This window comes from Lepidothrix coronata, unplaced genomic scaffold, assembly GCF_001604755.1.
Source record: "Lepidothrix coronata isolate B3197 unplaced genomic scaffold, Lepidothrix_coronata-1.0 Scaffold16, whole genome shotgun sequence".
NCBI lineage: Eukaryota > Metazoa > Chordata > Aves > Passeriformes > Pipridae > Lepidothrix > Lepidothrix coronata.
The window spans coordinates 5,106,585-5,126,231 of NW_016690196.1; the positions used below are offsets into that span (position 1 = coordinate 5,106,585).

Below are 19,647 nucleotides of genomic sequence, written 5' to 3' on the forward strand. Positions count from 1 at the left end.
TAACACACATCTATTTTTTTCCTCACCAATAATATTGATCCCTTGTAAAGAGAAATAAAGATTTGGAAGGCCAGATTCTCCCTCCACTAAACAAGGGAGAGTTACAGCCTTAGTAACAGTTACAGGTTTGCTAATTTTGACTCTCCAAGGATTATGTAATAATGTGATGACATGTTAAATATTTCCTGTGTACTGTGTTGATTGCTTATGTAATAGTCCTTATGGTAAGATATCTTCACAAGGGAAGTCCACTGAAGTTCACTTTGCATGGTACTAACTTAGGCATTTGCAATCTTCAGTATTTGGTATCGACAAATAGATCTTAAGTTTCTTAATATTTTTTTTTGGTAACAGAAAAAAAGCGTTTCCCATCACAGAAAAAAAGCGTTTCCCATCCCCCCCCCTTTTTTTTTTAATGCTACAAATAAAAATCAGCCATGACAAGGTAATTGCAAGGGCTGTCCTTGGCCCCTGATGGACATATTTCCATATCAGAACTGTAGCTTTTCAGCTTTTTAGACTGTGGAACTTGCCATCTTGGTAACTTATTTTTACCAGTCATTACTGATGCAAAATATATAATTAAATTCCAACTCTCCCACAGACCTTTTGCTTATTCAGTCTGCTTTCCTGGCTGATGCTTGTGTTGGTCTTAAATGGAACTACTTGAAGTTAATGCTGGACGTAAATTGTAGTGTAATACTTGAGCTTGTAATATATAAAAGGAGAAAAACTTGTAGAGCAATGGACTTTTCACCTGGTTTTTGACTTCTGCAGAAGTTCTGGTAGAATTACTGCAGAGTCATACTGAACCAATTTATACCAGCAACTTAGTTCTTACCTACAAGTATTTTAAGAGCATTCATATCACATTCTGAAAAAAAAAAGAAAAAACAAGTTAAGGTGTATTTTTAAAAAAGCATATTAGCTTTGGAATCTTGCATGATAATCTGGTCTTACCTTGGTTTTTTCATTACTTATGTCGTTTTTTTAACAGGAATATGCAAGTAGTATTATGAGACTCCACCCAGACCCTGTAAATACATGTTTAACTACCATCCCCACAAGGTGAAGGGCAAGGACATATTTAGGTTACTGGGCTGCCAGAGAGCTTTAAGCTTAGTTCCTCTTTGCATAGTTGTTTGTGAGGTGTCCGTAATGGATCCCATGCATCTGAAATGACTATGAATATTGAAAGGATGCAAGAATGTTCTGTTGAGTCTCCGAGTATCTCAATTTCCTCTACATTAATTTTCTGTGAAATTTATAGGTGCAGTTTTAACTGTTCCTTTCCACAGACTTGGCACATGTGTAATATGCAATGTAGATATGCACTTAACATAGTACATATTTTGTACACAATTGCAAATTTGCACCTTTTAATCTTAGTGTCTCTAGGGTCACCTTTTCCATTGCTGTGCAAGAAATATGTACAAACAACTCTCAAATGGTTCTGATAGTTTGTAATAACTTTGCATTCAACAAGCTCATATTTTTAGATAAGGTATGTGTGTAAATACAAGATGTATTTTATAAAAATTTTGAATTAAACTTGTTTACAGAATGTATGAAGCTCATTTATATTTACTGAATTAATACTGAATAATTAATATTGATTAATTAAGACACATCTCTAATACCATACATGTCACCGATAAATATTGATGTATATAGCATCAATAGCTTTGAGGCTATGAAGAAGTTTTGTGATAATATATATACTGTTTCAGTCTGTCAAAACTGGAAACTTAGAGCATATTCATCTAGCAAAAAAGTTGCCTTTCTGAGATGCAGTACCTCCTTCTGAGGTGGAGACATGGGTATCACACCTTAGACGTGCTTTTTGGATGATCTCTACAGAGCAGCTAAACATGTACATATCTTTTATCGTCTTCTACCCATCAGACATACTCTGCTGTGTATCAGAAAAGTTATGCTTACTTGAAAAGTGTGTGAAACCAGTTGTTATGATGAGGAGACAACGTACAGCTTGAGATCTGCTGTGAATGTTATCGCTACCCCTAGTGCTTTACTTGAAGTAGTGAAGCAGGCTTAAAAGCTGCTTATTTTACTCCCAGGACAATTTTGATTAGCCTGGGTGGCACACATACTTAGTGGGTTTGGTTTGGTTTTGTTCTTTTAGTTTTTCTTTACACATTGCATTTCTTAAATCATTTTCCTGCTACAGCAGCCTCTGCTAGTTTGGGTCCTTCTAATAAAAATATTCTGTAGGAAACTTAATTATATTTTAAAAATATATTTACGAACATCAGTAGCCTAAAAACATTTTGAAATATTTTAGTATAACGTCACTTAAATAAAATAATGCCTATGGGAGATAAAAAGTAATGCATCCAGGTAGGCTGAGCTATACGAACTGCACTGACATTCTAGTGGGTGAAAAGGGAAAATCTTAACAAAATACAAAAGGTTTTATTAAACTTAGGTCATTTTTGAAGCACTGCTTCAAAGTAAAATGCTGTCACAGGTGCAATGACCCGGGGCCAGGGACACCCTTCCCGCGGGCCGAGCGCATTCCAGGAGGGAGCCGTGGCATTGTGGCTCCGTCCCTCGGTACCAGCGCTGGAGGCCGCTCACACCGGGGCTCGCTCGCATCGCTCGCGTGCAAAACCAGTCTCGGAGCCGGGGTACGAAACGCAAATCCCCGCTCCGGTTTCCCCGAGACGGGGGGCGGCCGACGCGCTCGCCCGCCTACGACCCGGCTTTTGTCCGAGTCGGTAACGACACCGCAGCGGCGAGGGCGAGGGACAGCCGAGGGCCGGGGACAGCCGAGGGCCAGCTGGCCGCGCTCCAGCCCCGCCGGGCACGGAGCCCGAGCGGAGCAGGTCCCCGGCCCCTCACGGGACCGACGGCCGCCCCCGCCCCGAGGCGGGACCCACTCCCTGCGCGCTCCCGCCTCCTTCCTCCTGCGCGGGGGCGCGCGCGGGCGCGCGCGCAAAGCGTAGCCCCGCCCCCCCGCGCCCGCGCGCCGGCCCCGCCCGCGCCGAGCGGCTCCCTTCCCCCCCCCCGGGCCGGGCGGTCGGTTCCGCATCCGGCGCGGTTGTGTCACTTCCCGCTCACGCGGGCGCTCTCTCTCCCTTTCCCCCTCTCCCGGACCCGGATGGTGACTGGCGGCGGCCGCGGCGGCTCCAGGGACTGTCACTGAGCGGCTCCCCCCGGGCCTCTTGTCCTGAGGGCGGCGGCGGCGGCGGCCGCGAAGATGGCTGCGGCGGCCTCCTGCTCCTCGGCCGCGACGGCGGCGGCGGGGCCCGGGCCCGGCCCGGGCTCCTGCGAGTGGCTGCTGCTGCGGGACGGCTGCCTGCGCTGCGACGCCGACGGGCTCTGCAGCCTCTGCTACCACCCGGCGCTCAACGCCATCCTGGCCGTGACCGCGCGCGGCGCCATCAAAGTCATCGATGGCACCTCGGGGGCCACGCTGCAGGCGTCCGCGCTCGGCGGTGAGCGGGCAAGCGGGAACAGGTGTCGCGGCGGGCGGGGGCAACCTCGGGAGGGAGAGGCCTGGCTCGGCTCGTTGCTACTGGGGAGTCCCCCTGGCTCTTTGTCGCCTCTCCTTGTTTTTCTGGCCTGAACGGCCTCCCCTACCCGGGGAGGTGGTGGAGTCTCTGTCCCCGGGGGCGTTTAAGGAAAGGCTGGACATGGCACTCGGTGCCATGCTCTGGTTGAGATTGTGATGTTCGGCCATAGGCTGGGACTCGGGGATCTCAGAGGTCTTTTCCAACCTAATTGATTCTGTGTTCTACTCTTTGGGGCAGAGATACTCGTGTAGACAGCGCCGAGGTGTTTTATTTCTGCAAAATGTGTTGGCGTGGTTACTAAAAGATTAAATGGGGATGAAAGGCTGTGGTGTACAGGGCTATGTGTTTTTATTTTAACTCTTCAGGTGTTCTTTTGGGTCACGTGACGTTGAACCTCCCAAAGATTGGAAGCAGCATGTTAGACAGGACAGGCATAGTTCTAGTTCTAATTGATATGTGATACTGTAGTAATTTATTTATTAAGCCTTACTCTGGGTTTGTTAAGAAGGTGTACTTCTCAAAAGTGTCATTTGTCTTACAGCTTAGAATTATTTAAGATCAGAATCTTTCATAGTTATTTGATGATACATTTTTATATAAACTTGGATAGTTCTTCAGGCTGCTGACTATCCTGACTGTCTCTGGTACTAGTAATAGTATACCTGCTATTGTGTTCAGGAGGCATGATTATGTACTGAATTAGTGGAGGCTGACTGTAGCATCTCCGTAACTATGAAGCAACTTTCTGTGTTGACCATTAGTGTTCTTACACTGTTGATAAACTGTCTCTGTTGAAAAAGATCCACATGCAATTAACAGCTTTTGTTCCTTTTTCATTAATGGTTCTTAAACTGTGGTACTTGTCCAAATATTGATGGGGTACTGGTTAGGGTTATTTGGCATGTTGTGAGTCCAGCCCTTGGCATAGAAAGATACACTTCTTACCAGTTTTGTGTTTCCACATTCAGGTTCTTACATTTGTGTCTTGCTAATAGATGTACCTTTGAGTAGTGTTGATGAAAGGTTGTTTGCCGCCTTATTGTGGTACAGTAATGCCTAGAACTATAAGGGGATGCCACAGTCTATGCAATATGTATGCTTTCACCCCGAAATCCAGCAACTTTGTTGCAATGTCAGACTGAAGAGAACAGGACAAAAATCGGTGATTTCCTTTCATGAGTTTAAGTTGGTACGTTGTGTGTAAAGGTTAAGCATTTGGGGCAATTAAAAAGAAGGTTTTGTGGAATTATTAAGAAGGTGCCGGCTGCTTTTATTGTCAGTTGCTCGTATGGAAAATGAGGCTCTTGTGTGGTGTTTCCTGCATTGTTTGGGGTTCAGATCACTCTGCTTCTGTAATTCCCTTTCTTCTACCATGCTGTCTCCTAACGCGCTTTTTTATTAATAACTTAATTTCTTTTCTTCAAGCTATTGCAGGAATTTGATGATTGCTTTTAAGTTGTGGAATGAAGGGGGCATAAATAGAGGACTTCCTTTGTAATTGGTTGTCTGTGTAGGAGATGTTTAATTTTCAGGCACAGAAAAAGAAGTTAACTGTAAATCAAAGTGCTGTGATAAAATCCTTGCAAAGGGTTTGCTTTAGTATTCAAAATGCTAATGGCAATTCTCCCCTAAATAGTAACTATTTGAAAATAACATATTGCTTTGCTTCTGTTACGTGTATTCAGTCATGTATACTTCCTTTAGTGTCAGTCTTCTCTTTGACAGCATGGCTGTAAAAGATGGATTATACTCCTCCTCACATAAAACAACAGAATTGCTTGCAATCTACCCAAATTTTATCTGTGCAGTAGAGCTGATGATTTCATTACTGGAAAAAAAAATTATAAACTCAGTTTAGTTTGAAGAAACTTTAGCTGAATTTTCTTATAGATTCAGACTGACAGAAATCTGGTCCATCTCAGCAGCTGGTGTCTGTTGGGGCTATTAGCAACACTGTTCACTCTTGTTCTCTCTCTCTTCAGCCTGCCTATGGGAAGAGAAGGAAAAGGAAATTCAGCTGCTCTCTGATGTCTGCCTGCTCTGTACAGCATGAGCTCTTTTAATGTAGGATAGTAGTAGCTGGACACTCAGACCTGTAGACCAACTCTGTTGCTGCTCCCTCCCCTGCCATAAATGACAGGTCAAAGGATATTGTTGCTTCAGGGACTTCTGGTGCTATAACTAAAAATAGAGTCTCTAGGAATTAAAACTGCTTCTCCTGGGAGACTGCTTGTCCTCCTTGGTAATTGAGGCTGCAGGTCTTTTGCCCTGCCAAAAGATTTGTGTTGGACAGAAATCTTTACCCAAGGAAAAACAAACTGTAGGCCTCTCTTTCTAGAAAACAAAGCAAAGAAAAGAATCCCCCATCAAGACAGGACAGAGGAGAAAAAGAAACGCCACCAAGCCTTAGTGTGCAGTCACAGTTCAATGCGGAAATATATATTAAGCTTTGAGCTCATTCTCTGTGAAAAGACTGAACCTGTGGAATGCTGAATCTGGTAGAGCAATGGAGGCTGCCTTCCTTAGAATGTAAATGCAGGTTGCTCTTTGGTGTGTAAAAGAGCAATGCAAAAGATTCACAGCCAAAAGACAACTTGGATGTGGTCTGTGTGCTTCAGTTTCTGATGTGAATATCACTGGTCTAACGTATGTGATGATGCAGGGATTGTTCTTCTGAGCTCAAACTGTAGGAGTTCAGTGAGGATTATGATTATTATTGTCCCATACTGAATCTTCCTCAGATTTATCTCTTGAAAGTGTGTGATCACGTTTAATCTGTTCCCTGTGTGAGCCCTGTAGGCCTATTCAAGAGGACCAGGTGATCATTTGCAACAGCCCAGTAGTGAATAAAAGTAGGGGGAAAATCAGGTGATGCTTGCATTAAACTCTGTCTTACTTGGTCACAAGGTTGTCCTTTTTATTGTATCAAGACTGTTGCACATGTGGTGTGCATTTCAGAGAGCCAGACTGGGAGTGCAAGGAAAATTATGATTTCTGGATGTTATGCATTTCTGTTTGTTTGCTAGTAGTGGTTAGTCAAGACTAGTTTTGAATCTGCCATGCAAGTCTGTCAAGTACTTTATTTTCCCTCGTAGACATTTAAATATTTTTGTGGTTTCAGTTTCAAGTTGAACACTGGTAGCCGAAAAGCGTAAATGAGCAATCTCTAAATACAGCACTAAGGATGAGCCTTTTCCTCTGTCTCAAAAAAAAGCAAACCAAAAAAGCCAAACAAAAAAATCCCAAATAATCTAAACAAACTTCCCAGAATAATCTCAAGTGACTCTTAGTGTTCATAGAGATGTTTGATTTATCAGTTCCTTCTATTTACAAACAAAATAAGAAAACTGCCTGAACTGGGAGAGTGCTATAATTCCCAGAGAAGCTTGGGCAGAATCTAAAGTGTGCTGTCACATGAACAGTGACCATTTTGAATGTTCCTCTAAGTTTGTCTACATTAATTTGAGGTAGCAATTGATTCAGAGCCTCATTTGCTAAAATGCACGGTATTTTGTAGCTAAGGCCTTCTAAATTACTGTAGAAACCCTAACAGGAATCAAAATAGAGACTTCTGAATCTGTACAGGGAAGGACATAGTCATTATACATATACCAGTTCCTGCAGGGGAAACAGAGATGTTGCATTAGCACAAGAGGCCCTCAACTACTGTTCCTCCATCAGAAGAATATAGAAATAAGTAGATCCCAGCCCACAAGGCTCACCTGTGCCAGCAAGTTCAACACCATTGTCTGTCTGTCAGAGATCCCTTTTGGGAAGTCTTGTTTGTCTTCAGCCATCTCATTTCAAATTATGGTGCCTTGGAAATCTCTCAAGGGATACCCAGCTCTGTTTCTTTTTGATTCTTTTCCATGTGATGCAGAAGGGAAAACAAGATTTTCTTTTGCAGCTTGGAAGTCATAGAGTTTGCACTTCTTGTAATAATCTTTAGGAGGAAACTGTTGGGATATTCTGCTATCTAATTCTACACCTGAATTATTTGAAGACACCATCAGCAGTTTCAACTGTTTGAAACTCACTGGTAATACTGCTCAAGTTGTCTCCTTCGTTCTTCAGAATTGGGGCAAGTTTTTCATCTCCTTGTCTATTATTTTCTTTCATTTGATTATGAAACAAAAAATTAGTAATAATGAAGCCTGTTGCTATTAGTACAGAATTTTCTCCTTGTTTATTTTCTCATCTCATGGGGAATACTGTCAAATATCTAGTGATTTGCTGCAGCCCACCTTGCATTTGAGTGTACTCAGGTGACTGCTAATCTGGGTGAAGTACTTCTCAAAGCGATCATTCCATTGATTTATATCATCGTAAGTTCATTCGTGAGGAACCTTAAGGACTTTGAAAACAGAATAGGAGAATTGTTAGTTTTAACTTCAGTGTTTCATGCCAGCAATGATTCTAAACTGCTGTGAGCTCCATTTGCCTGGTAGCTCAATCAAAGTATGTCAGATATCCCTTCTTGCTTGCCAGGCATCTTGCCAGACTGTCAAGGTGCTGTTAATTGATATTTCCAGGCTCTGTTGAAGCACATCTGGATTATCTTCTGCAGAAGCTAAAGTAGAGTAAAAGTAGAGATATTTCCACATGCCTTTAAAGGGATGTTTTCATTTCTGTTTTTCTTACAGGGACTCAGATGTTACAACAGGCAGCAGTGCAGGCATACGTTATGTTGCCAGGCATGGTAGCACATTTTTTCATTTTATTGGCAGGTCATTCATATCTGGACTGATGGATTCATGGTTATCATTGCAACAGTAGTGCAGTATTATTAAAAGTTGCAGAATGCTTTAATGTCAGATAATCAGAAATCTCATAAACCTCTGCATATGGATTTTGAAGGTCTTCTGCAGAAAGATGAATCTTTAAATGCTTCTTAGTGACCCAAAATGAAATACTGTGCTCTTTGTCAGGGATTTGAATTTTGACTCCCTGTCCCAATTATCTCACAGGTAGTTAAGGAATTTTTCACTGATAGGAAGAGTTCTCGGAGGAAAAAACTGACTTTCACCTTCAATGCTGATTGTGATCCAACTTTGTTCAAGTCAGCTTGTAATACGCTTATATGACATGCCCTTCAGCTCAGCTCCCAGTCATGTTGTATACTGTGTTGTGTAAAATGTAGAAGAAACTTGGCAGAAATATATTCTGACAGATAATTGATAGTTCGAGTCTAGAACATTATGAAAGGAAGCAGGTGACTCTCTGTTGGACTAGAAGTAGGGAAAACATTGAGAGCACTTCTGCTTCTGAGTGCCCAGCCTAGTGATGTTTAAAAGCCCTGACCTTTTTACTCTTAAGGACATTCTGGTGATGAGTGGTTTGGATCTAGTACACTCTCCTGTCCTATAGCTGGTCATTTCTGGCAGCCCACCATAATGTTAGCTGGCTCAGTAGAACCACTTTCTGAGTCTTTAGTTATATTGTTTATATTTTTGTGGTTGCTATTGCATTGATATTCATAACCTGAGCTTAAGTGAAAATAGAACATCTAGGATTTTTTAAGACAGAGTATAAGAAAAATCTGTCCTAGACTGAAAATTCACATTAATCTCTTTTTTAATAATCATTGTATCTGATTTTTTGATCTGTTGTTCTGATTTGTTGATCTGTTATTTCAGGTTTTCTTTCCAAGTGACTTTAAAATCAGGGAACAAACCTGTCCATCCTTGCTGTTACAAGGGTTTTTTAATTTTCCACTAGGAGTATGACATTTCAAAAACGTTTCTTAGGCTGTCTTGGAGATGGGGCTTACAACCATGTGGACTCCTGGACAACTTTTGAGTGTATCATGCCCAAGGTCATGTGAGATAGCTTGTTGTGTGTTTTCTGTTTCACTGGGATCAGTAACTGCTCACCATTTTTTTTTAATTTTTAAATAAAAAATTTACACATGGATCAGTTCACTTTCCTGATGGTTCCTAAGTGATGCCACTGTATTGCTTTCTGCTGTTAGAAAGCTGTCCTTTAAATAGTTAATGCTCTCTTAATTGCAACGACTGCTTGCAATCACCAGATGAGTGCTTGTCACTGAGTAGAGGATTCAAAAAAGAACAGCTATTGCCTTCAGTTCTTTCATTTGTGAAGTACACATGAATATTAACATTTGCAGCTTCTTTTGGTTTCCGAATTGTGTATTGGCCCAATTCCTTTGCTGCCTTGTCTTTGGGAAGAGTATCAAGATTTAGTAAGGACCCAGAGTACACTGCTAGTCAAAAAGTAAATAGGAAGTCTGCAAAACATTTATTTTGAAGATGTTGTGTGCTTGTTGGGGAAAGAGCGCTCCATGGAAAAGAATTATACACAATAAACGTTGTTTAGCATAAGTTTAAAAGTGTAAAATTATAGAAATAATAACTCGTCTGTCATATGAATATAAACACTGTTATGTTTAAAATTTTCTTGAGGTATTTGCTAGGGCAGTTCAGTGAGTATTGATAACTTTTTTAATGTGTAACTTAGGGGGGAATTTGTTTATCAATTAAGTAGTCTTGAAAATTGGTAGCAGTAGTGAAAACATACCCAGTCTCAAGTGCTGGTTAATGAAGGCTTGGATAGCGTACAGTTTCTTGGCAGTTCTTCAGTCCCCTGTGCAGTTTGTAGAGGGAAAACTGTTTGATCCCCTGCACTTCTCTGACCTGAGTGTGAAGCAATCAGGATCTCATCTGAGCATTTGGCAGCTGTAGGAGAACAGTTGGATAAACTGTTGACTGGCAACAGGCTACAGAGGCTCAAAAAACTCCTTGGTGAAAGGAAGAGCTGGAAGGGTAAAGGATGGGACTGAGAACTGTGATGGAGTAGCTGGATGGCAGTGGGCAAGTAGGAAGCTGAGAAGATGGCAGTGAAGACTGGAGAGTGTTTAATTGGAGTGCAAGGCGGCACTGTGGTTTTTATGGAGAAATACTGTGGTAGACTCTAGTAGACCTATCTTCTGGATCCTAGATTTATGTTGTGATGTAAATGATAAGATGTGACACTGCTTGATAGACTTTTTGTAATAATGGATTTTTCCTGTTTGGTTTTCTATAGCTTTCATATAACAAGATCGACACTTTTCAACAAGTAATCTTAGGTTCTCTCTCCATGCAATACAGAGAAAGGAAAAGTCCTTACTCTGAACTTTTGAAGGAACCTGGTTCCATTGCCTATAGAGGGAGCCTGGCACAGTCAAACTTGAGTTAGCTTTTCTGAATTTTCCCTTCTAGTGAAAGAACTAAAGTTAAACTTATGTAGTCACCATGTTCAAATATCCTGAGGCTGCAAATAAGTGTTTCAAACATACAAGGCCTTTCAATTTTACCAACTTCTCTAAAGAATAGTTTCACTTTTAAATATAAATTAAACATGCATGAATCTAGTCTGTTCTACTTCAGTTTTCCTATGTAGAAGCAGTTATTAGGAGAATGTGAGAATGCATGCACTTAATTAACTTGATGTACTCATAAGAATTTAGTAGAGTTGAAGTCTGGTGTACTGGGGTCTGAACTGACTCATAAGGCCAGAATGAGGTCTTGAAGTTGTGCTAGGAATATGAAATACCAGCTAATTGCTCAGTTCTTATCGTATAAGGCATTGCTAGAGAAGTTGTCAAAAACCCAGCTAATAATATAAGTCTATTTCAATGCCTGCTTGTGTGCAGTTTCGATATTTCCATTGCAAAAAGAATATAACAGAACTAGAAACTAAAGGTGTGGAATGGTTTATGCATGCGAAGCAATATTCAGTCTTAAAAAGATAATGGGGATGATTTGGAATGGGGAGGTAAGAGAGTGAGAGGTTTGCAAAATTCTGGACATGTGAAAAATGTAAATTGGGAATTGATTGTTCTAGTACAAAGCTGAGGGCATCAAAAGAAATAATTGAGAAATAGTAAAATATAGAGCTCCTGGCTACAGGGCATTGTGGATACTATGTGTTTGTGGAATTACAACAGTGTTGGACAAAGTCATAGACGAAAAACCTATCCAAGGTCACTATGAAAAACGAAATCCCTTTTGTTGCAGAAGGTCCCTGAGCACAGATTAGCAGGAGCTGAGAGTGTTACAGGGAAGAGCCATTGTATACCTATCCTTTCTTAAATTCTTCACTAACCACTGTCTTAGACAACCGTCTTGGACAAACTGTGGAGTTATGCACATTTTCCTCTGATCCAGTGTGATTAGTTCTTGTTCAGTGTAACCCTTGTGTTTTTTTTAAAAGTAATGTCCAAAAGAGAAAAGTGGTAGGAGGTAGGTAGTAACTCTGCAGTCTAACATAGCTGTTGAACTACTTCTGCAGTAGTGGAAAACTGCTGTTAGATTTCCTCCTAAACCTTTTCTCTTCAGACTGAACAAGCCCAGTTATCTTAGTCTTTCCCCACATCTTGTATGCTCCAGCCCTCTGTCTCAGTAGCCCTTCCTGGGACTCGCATATGTGTTGATATCTCAGATGGAGGAGCGAAGCTGGATGTGGGCTCAACATTCCTGATTAGAGGAAACGGATCTTCTCCCTTGATCCCCTCTGTGGTAAGTTTGTCACTGCAAGGATGCACTGCTGCCTCTTGTTCAGCCTGTCCATCAGGATCCCCAAGTTCTTTCTGTTGGGTTGCCACCTAGACAGTTGGTCCCCAGCTTCTCTTGCTATATGGGGTTATATTCCACACCAGGTGTAAGTCATTGCGTTTGTCTTCATTGAATATCAGGAGATGTGTGTCAAGCCATTTCTCTGTCTTTTGGGATCCTTCTGAAAGGCAGCCCTTCCATTTAATGCATCAGTTGCCCTCAGTTATCTCCCATCATCCTCAGTCTTACTGAAGGTGCAGCCTGTCCCATTATCCAAGCCATTGAAGATAGTAAACCATATCGAGTTTCATTGAATGCCACTCAACTGGCTGCCAGCTAGGTGTGGAGTCATTAATTACTAACTTTGAACGTGACAGCCAGTTTTTCACTTGCCTTCTAACGGACCTATCTGCTTTTGAGTACTTGCTGCTTCTCCCAGCATGATGCTTTGGAAGCTCCTTATAATATTGGGGCTTGGGAGAGGGAGAAGCTAAACCATTTCGTGCCTAAACAGTCTTGGGATTTTAAAAAGTGCCATAACTGGAGATGTTTTCTCCTGTTGCAGAGGCTGCAGGATACATAATGGGTGAACTCCAATGTCTTAGCCACTCTAGGGACAAAAAGAGGAACTGGTGGTAAAATTTCATCTGGCAAAGGTTCTTTGTTGTGAAATGCTGTGATGGGACTTGCTCTTGAAAAACGGGAACTTCCTGTTACTGACTGAGAAGTGTTCTTTGCCTGTCTCTGGTTCTGGGTGGATGCTGTGTAATCTGTCTGTCTGCAACTTCAGAAAGACAACTTTCCTGAAATTTTTTTAAGCACAGTTTTCCACTTTGAGAAAAATTTTGAAGAAGACAGTGTCCTCTGTGAGGTGTTTGCAGGAGAATTGCAGGAACTTGCATTTTCACGGTTTATCTGAGTTTGCAGGAAGGATTGTAGAATATCCTGTGAAATCTTTCATAATTTATTCATGGGATAACCGCATAAAACTGTGCAGCATACAAGGCAGCAGTAATGTAAGATACATGAAGATCTGAAACCACATAAAGAGCGTGGGCACAAAGAGCTCAGCAGCATCTTCCTGCTGATTCAGTCTCATTTTAAGTCTGTAGGGTGGAAGAGGACCCTATGCCTGCAAAGCTAGTGAGGTATGAGCTGTCTTGATCTCAGTGGGGGTTTGTTTATGTTCTGAAACCTTTTAAGTCTTAGTGTTCTGTTAGTAGGGCTTGATCAGACACGTTTAGTTAATATTCATGTGGCAGTCTCCAATGCTTTGGCCTAGATAACACATCTTACTGCTAATCAGGATTATTAAAACCAGCTATCATATAATGGAACTGATACTGAAACAGCTCTGTCCTGTTTGTTGCTAAAGAAAAAGATAAAATTTAGATCATGCCTTGTTTTTGATTAACTAAATCCAGTATTGGCAAATAATGGGTTTGAAGGCACTTCATGATGTTGAGCTGGGTATTTCTGCCTCCTTTAGCATTCTTGCTGTTCAGAGAACGATTTTAGTTTTCTTTCCTGTTTCAGCTCTGAATGTGTTTTTGTTTTATTCAATCATTTTGGACAGCTCTTCCAGTTGATGTGGCAGATAGAGGTGTGTGCATGTAGTGAAATCCGAAAATGTTGCTTGTGTATAGCTGATTTAAGCCCATTTACATAATTTGTCTAAAATAGGACCTTAAACTTGTGATCATCTAATAGTTTCCTTTCTATCCTTTCCTCAAGTTTGAGAATTTATTTTTTTTTTAGAGTGTCTTCATGATGGCAGCAGACTGCTTTGCTGAGGTGATGGTTAGAGCAAATAAGGGCCTGGGCCTGGGCCTGCTGAAACTTCCACTGAGGGTGTTCATGAGGAAGAGAAGAGGAGGAACAAGAGAGAATCTATGACTGATAAATTCAGTAGTGATGAGCATTTGTGGCCTAATTTCAACATGCCTTAGACATCTTCTCATTATTGTGTTCCCAGATGTTCATAACCACCATGTTTTAGTTTCATTTGGGAGCCACTGAGGTAAAACAATTTGGAGACAATTTTCTAATTTTTAAACCAGACTTGCATTGGTTTGCTTTTTGTCCTCATTTGTATGAACCCTTTCCAGCTAATCCATAGCTGTGATTTTCTATAGTATTAGTTCAAAATAGTTTCCTCCACATATAGGAAGTTAAGACAGCAAGTTGAACTTTAAGATGGGGTGGGTTTTTTTATTTGTATTGTATAACTTCCTCAAACTGCATTTGTCCTGATATTCTTGATTTGGCAGCGTGTGGTTTGGCTAGCATATAATTAGATATTATACTTGCTAACTTTCAGTTGGTTTTGTGATTATGTGAAACAGTAGCAATAGGAAAGGCACCTGCCTTGCTACAAATGAGGACAACTGATACATATGGGGTTTTCTAATCCCAGGTACATGTGAAAACTGTGTGAGAAGAAGCTGAGTAAGGTTCTAGCAAGAAGCGTTTTTGCCTCTAATGGAAATGATAGTTTTGCTGTCAGCCAACTTGGCCTTTTCTTGAGTTTTTAGATTCTCTTGCCTTTAAAATAGCTTGATGTTCAAATCTTATGATACAAAGTTAATGGAATAGAAGGGCTTTTGATCTCCTGAAACTTCATTCATTTAGTTTCCCAGGCTTGCAGTGTTTTGAAATGAGTACTGAGATACTGTTTGGATATTCTAGTTTAAATTGGAAATGCAGAAACTGGTATTGGTGCATCAGTTCTGCTGAGCTGATGGGATTTCTGTTTCTCCAAAAATATTATTTTAATTCCTAATCTAAAGACTAACAGCATTCATAGATCAAAGTTATAAATGTTCCTTTAGATATTTGACTGGACTTGGATCTTAGCATTATGGAATTAGTGTTGTAATGTGTGTGTTTACCACTCTCACTTTATAGCTGCAGATAAAAGTGTTAGCTTACTGTAATTTAGAAACTATTTGGGGTTTTTGCTGCACACTAGGAGATTCTTGTCAAGAGAATTACTGACTTTGATATGTTTTAGTGCCATTCCTGGCTAGCAGTTTTCAAGGTGAATTAACTTTTTTCAATAATACAAAAGATAAGGGTGTTACTGTCAACATTAACCTACATCTCTTCATGATGATGGCCACACATATTCAGGTGACAACCACTTTCTCTTAAGCTCTAAAGCTTTGAGGCTCGATCTACTTATAGCAGAGAAACGGAGACAAACTTTTTCATTCTTTTACGTCTTGAAATGTAAAGCTAATTCTCTAATTAGTTTGGTCCATCTTAATGCCTGCAGCCATGGGGGTACAATAGATGCTGCTTAGACTGTTATGAATTCTCCAAACAAGTTTGTTGTCTGTAATATTTTTGAAGGTCAGATTTTGATCACAGGAAATTGCCAATCTCTGTTCTGTATTCTTTGAAACAAAGAAGGTGGAGGGTAAATGTTCCTTTTCTCAGATTCTTAATTTCTGCAAGCTGATGTTTATTTGCTTTTATTTTAAGTTTTCAGTTTGCTAGTTCTAAGGTTGTTGTAGATGACATACCATAATGTAGTATGCTATCGGGCTTGCACTTCCAGCGTGCTAGCAGCCTGCTAGGTTTCCTTACAGGCACTGACAAAAGGCTTAATGACCTTTTCTTGTAAGTTGTTTTGGTTTCAGTCCTAAACAAATAGGCCAGAGATTTTGGGAGAAGCTATGATCCACCTGTGCCAAGACTGAAAAGCAAAATCATTAAAAACTTTGAATGACTATTTCTCCTTCCACCACCCAAAATAAATTACAGCTGAAGGAATTATGGCTAAAATGAGAGTAACAGCTGGATTTTGATGATCAGGCTTAAGTAATTTGGTGAGTTCCTGTGAAACTTTTGAACTGTGGTTTGTAAAGATGCAGATCACTACATATTGCTAGTAAACTTAGCCAGGCTGGACAGGCAGTACATAATGTTAGAGTGCCACCAGTACACTTTTCAAAGGGTATTGGTTGGAGTCCTTTGGCAGATTGTTGAACATTGATCCTGAGTTAGAAAGGACACCTCTGACAATACTTTGAGAATGATTTAACTTTTCTAGGCATTTCTTCTACTGTGTTTACTTCTTAATGGTGACTTCTAAATTCTGCAGTTTCCTGGTTCTCAGTCTACTACTATAATCATATGGCCAACCATAAGTAGACTGTTTTATAGTTTGTGACTAGTAGTAGAACCACCTTGAAATGTATTTTGTGAACTTCCAAAATTAAACTTCTTTTTGCAAAACAGCTTGTCAGCAGCTCAGAGGCTACTCAAAGTGTAAACCAGTCAGTTGCAGAATGTGTTTCTCTGGGTTTTGGAACAATATTAAATATTGATTAAATAATTTCCTTGAAGCTCCATCGACTTAGCCTAAGGGAGCTTGATTTGTTTTTATGTGCTTCAAATAAACTGCAGCTGTAAATAATTTTCTAGAGATAATTTGGCTAAAGTCTTTCTGTAAATGTAACCAACAAAGTATATACCAAGACAGTGAAAATCATAGCTGTTAGGCACAATTTCTTGTGCTGTAGTTATAACTTCTTGTTATAACTAAATATTATGCTGATTGGGCATGTTATCTGCCTCTTTAGTAATCTTCATTGACTTCTAAGGATTTGGACTACTTACATAGAGGATATTAGCCTTTTGCTGGTTTAGACATGAGATTTCACTGCAGAAATCATAAAATAAGAATGGTCTAGCCTGGAAAGCCACAAGGACTGGGGCTCCTACAAACTGCTGAACTCCTAGTCATGGGGCATGAGCAGCTCGACAGGAAATAAGGCAAGTGCAAAAGAAAGTGTTATGGTGTTGGCACTGCCAGAAAGGGGGAGCTGCTTTTCCCATTTTCTCTGGGAAAGAGGAGAAGTAATGGGTTAAAGAAAGCATCCTGTAGTGATCCATCACTTGGATCACACTGGATAGACTGCAAACACCATCAGAATCTACTGAGGTTTCTAGTTTAGTGCATGAGATACCTTTCAGTTTATTTACATAACAGTTTCCAGTGCGTTGTTGAAATTAATACTTTTAAAGATGTTTCAACTTGTATTTGAATTTTTGTAAAACCTGTTATTTTCCTGTAGAATAACTTACTTCCTTGCCTGCAGCTGTGTTGTCTGTAGAAAGTCTCGTGTGAGGAACTCAAATGTATTGGCAAAAATGCAGTTTGAAACTAGTTGATTTGCCATTCAGAGAATGCTTTTCTGGCGAGGAAGGACTAAAGACTTCACAACTGTCAAGTGATTCCAGAGCTCTTGAAGTGTTTCTGACTGTTATAGCAATGATTACAATTGCAGTATCCTTAATGCAGGCAAAGGGATATAGCCTGTGTTTTGAGTTTATATGAGTCATTGTTTCAAAAATTTTGGTGAGAAGGGCACCAGAAAACTGTTCTTGACCTACATTTTTGAGAGAGGATACCACAAATGTAATGTGGTCAGATTCATGTGCCCTATTATTTCCAGAAGTTTTTATTTCCATTTAACTATATCAAAACATGAAGATGAGAGAATTACATAGCTGTCCTTACCTGGATATTTTACTGCATTCTAGCTACTGAAATGGTGATTTTTAATTATTTACTATAAAAATGGTATCCAGTGTCTGAGGAAAGATGAAAACAGGGACGGGACATGATTAATGCAAAATTTAATGGAACTCCTGTTCCTGTGCAACAAGAAGACATCTATGTTGACAATCCAGCAATTTCAGCTTTGCCCTTTGGAGAATGTGTCCATATACTTATAACTTACATACAGTCCTCTTCTATAGCAGCAGGTTACACTTTATGTGAATTAAAGCAGGTGGCCTTCTATACAGGTAGCATATTACATGGATTGCAGTTTTACAATCCATCCAGCCTTAGACAAATATATAATAATAATAATAATAATAGCATTGTTATTATTATTATTTCTGAGGATAATATCCATTGGCACAGCCTTTCCTTATTTATCTGCTGACAGTCTTCTTCCACCCCCACCAGACTTCTCAAACCTGTTACTGTTATCACGTGTGCAGCACTGAGCAGAAATAAGCTACCTTAGTGTCTCAAGGAACACATTAACATTGGTACATGTTACATGCTGTACTTAGTTTTCAGAATTTTGAGTACTGTTTTGCTTGATGAAATGGTGCCTTAATGTTTGTTCAGCAACTGTGTCTTAGTTTTTGTGCTGATTTTTACAATTTAATTCTTATTATTGACTTCAGCTAATATCAAGTGTACCAGGCATCTGCATTAGGCTTGAAAACACTAGTTTAGGCCTCGTGGTAGGAGCAGGACTTGAATAATGGCTTCCATTGTAGGAATAAAATGGTTGTAGTTGTTGATGGGGTGTACAGATTTTGGTAGTTTGTTTTTTAATGTAGAAAATAAAAGTTTGGTGAAAGTTGTGATAGCTGAAATGTTAGGTTTTTATCGTCTCAAGCAGTAAAGATCTTGGCAAAGTGTTACATCGCTTTCCAGAACAGGTATTAAAGGTCTTTTATATAAAAGCTGTTTTCTAATTGGATCTTGCTTTTTGTCTTTCCCTTTATAGCTAAACCAGGTGGACGGGTGAAATGTCAGTATATTTCTGCTGTGGATAAAGTGATCTTTGTGGATGATTATGCAGTAGGATGTAGGAAAGATCTCAATGGCATCTTACTGTTAGACACAGCTCTGCAAACGCCTGTTTCAAAACAAGATGATGTGGTTCAGCTTGAATTGCCGGTTACAGAGGTAAGATGTGGAGAGGGGAAAAAAACCCCTGAGGTATGTAAATAACTCTGTCAGAAATACTGAAACTAGACATTTGAAACCCCAAGTTTCTAGGGTAGTATTAACAGCATGTAATGGAAAAGTTTCTTAGTTATTAGTTGTCATAAGGCCATAGCTTTTGCAGTTACCTGTATCTCAAACAAGTAAGAGTGTGCCTCAAGAACACATTATTTCAGATGAAAGAACTTCTTAGTGACTAGAGATAAGGACATGTTTCCTGAGCTTTGTCTGTGCTTGAGTATGGAATCTATATGCACTCCTAGAAGTCAGTCTGTTGGGTATCCTTGATTTTTTTTTTTTGTTTGTTTGATTCAGTTTGATTTTTTGGTTATTTTTTTTGTTTTGTTGGTTTGGGGTTTTTTTTGGTATAGGCTTTCAGGGAAAGGAAGACAATTAAAATCGGCTAATATGGTGTTTCTACACATGAAAAATTAGTGCTGGAATGTAAATTTTCTAGCTATGTCAGCTGGCCTAACAAAAGACTTTTCTCCCTGTAAACCTGGCTTCCCTTTTAGCTGTAATGTGATACTCCCTGGTTTGAGCATTTAGTATCACTTCAAGAGAAGCTAATGTAGACATTTCTGCTTAGAGTGTAATGCTTAGGATTTTGTTGCATTTGTTTACCTTCAGCATTGTTGTAAAATATTTATGTGCTCTTGGAATATTGAATAACAGGCACTTATGGTACAAGAACGTGTGTTATATATGAGGTTTTTAACTACTTGTCTTGAGTAGGAGCAACAGCAATAGAATGTTGCTTCATAGAGGTCTCTGAAGAGAGCTTTCCAGGTTC

General features: G+C 40.0%; 1 protein-coding gene across 1 annotated transcript in view; it reads left to right on the plus strand.

Moving 5' to 3' along the window:
• Positions 1-3,205: 3,205 nt before the first annotated feature.
• The window catches only part of BIRC6 (baculoviral IAP repeat containing 6), a 171,501-nt gene continuing 155,059 nt past the window's right edge, over positions 3,206-19,647 (plus strand). The window contains exons 1-2 of the mRNA XM_017806694.1: positions 3,206-3,458; positions 18,634-18,815. Of these exons, the coding sequence (XP_017662183.1) occupies positions 3,221-3,458; positions 18,634-18,815 (420 nt within the window). The 5' untranslated portion in view covers positions 3,206-3,220. The remainder of the gene's footprint in view (positions 3,459-18,633; positions 18,816-19,647) is intronic.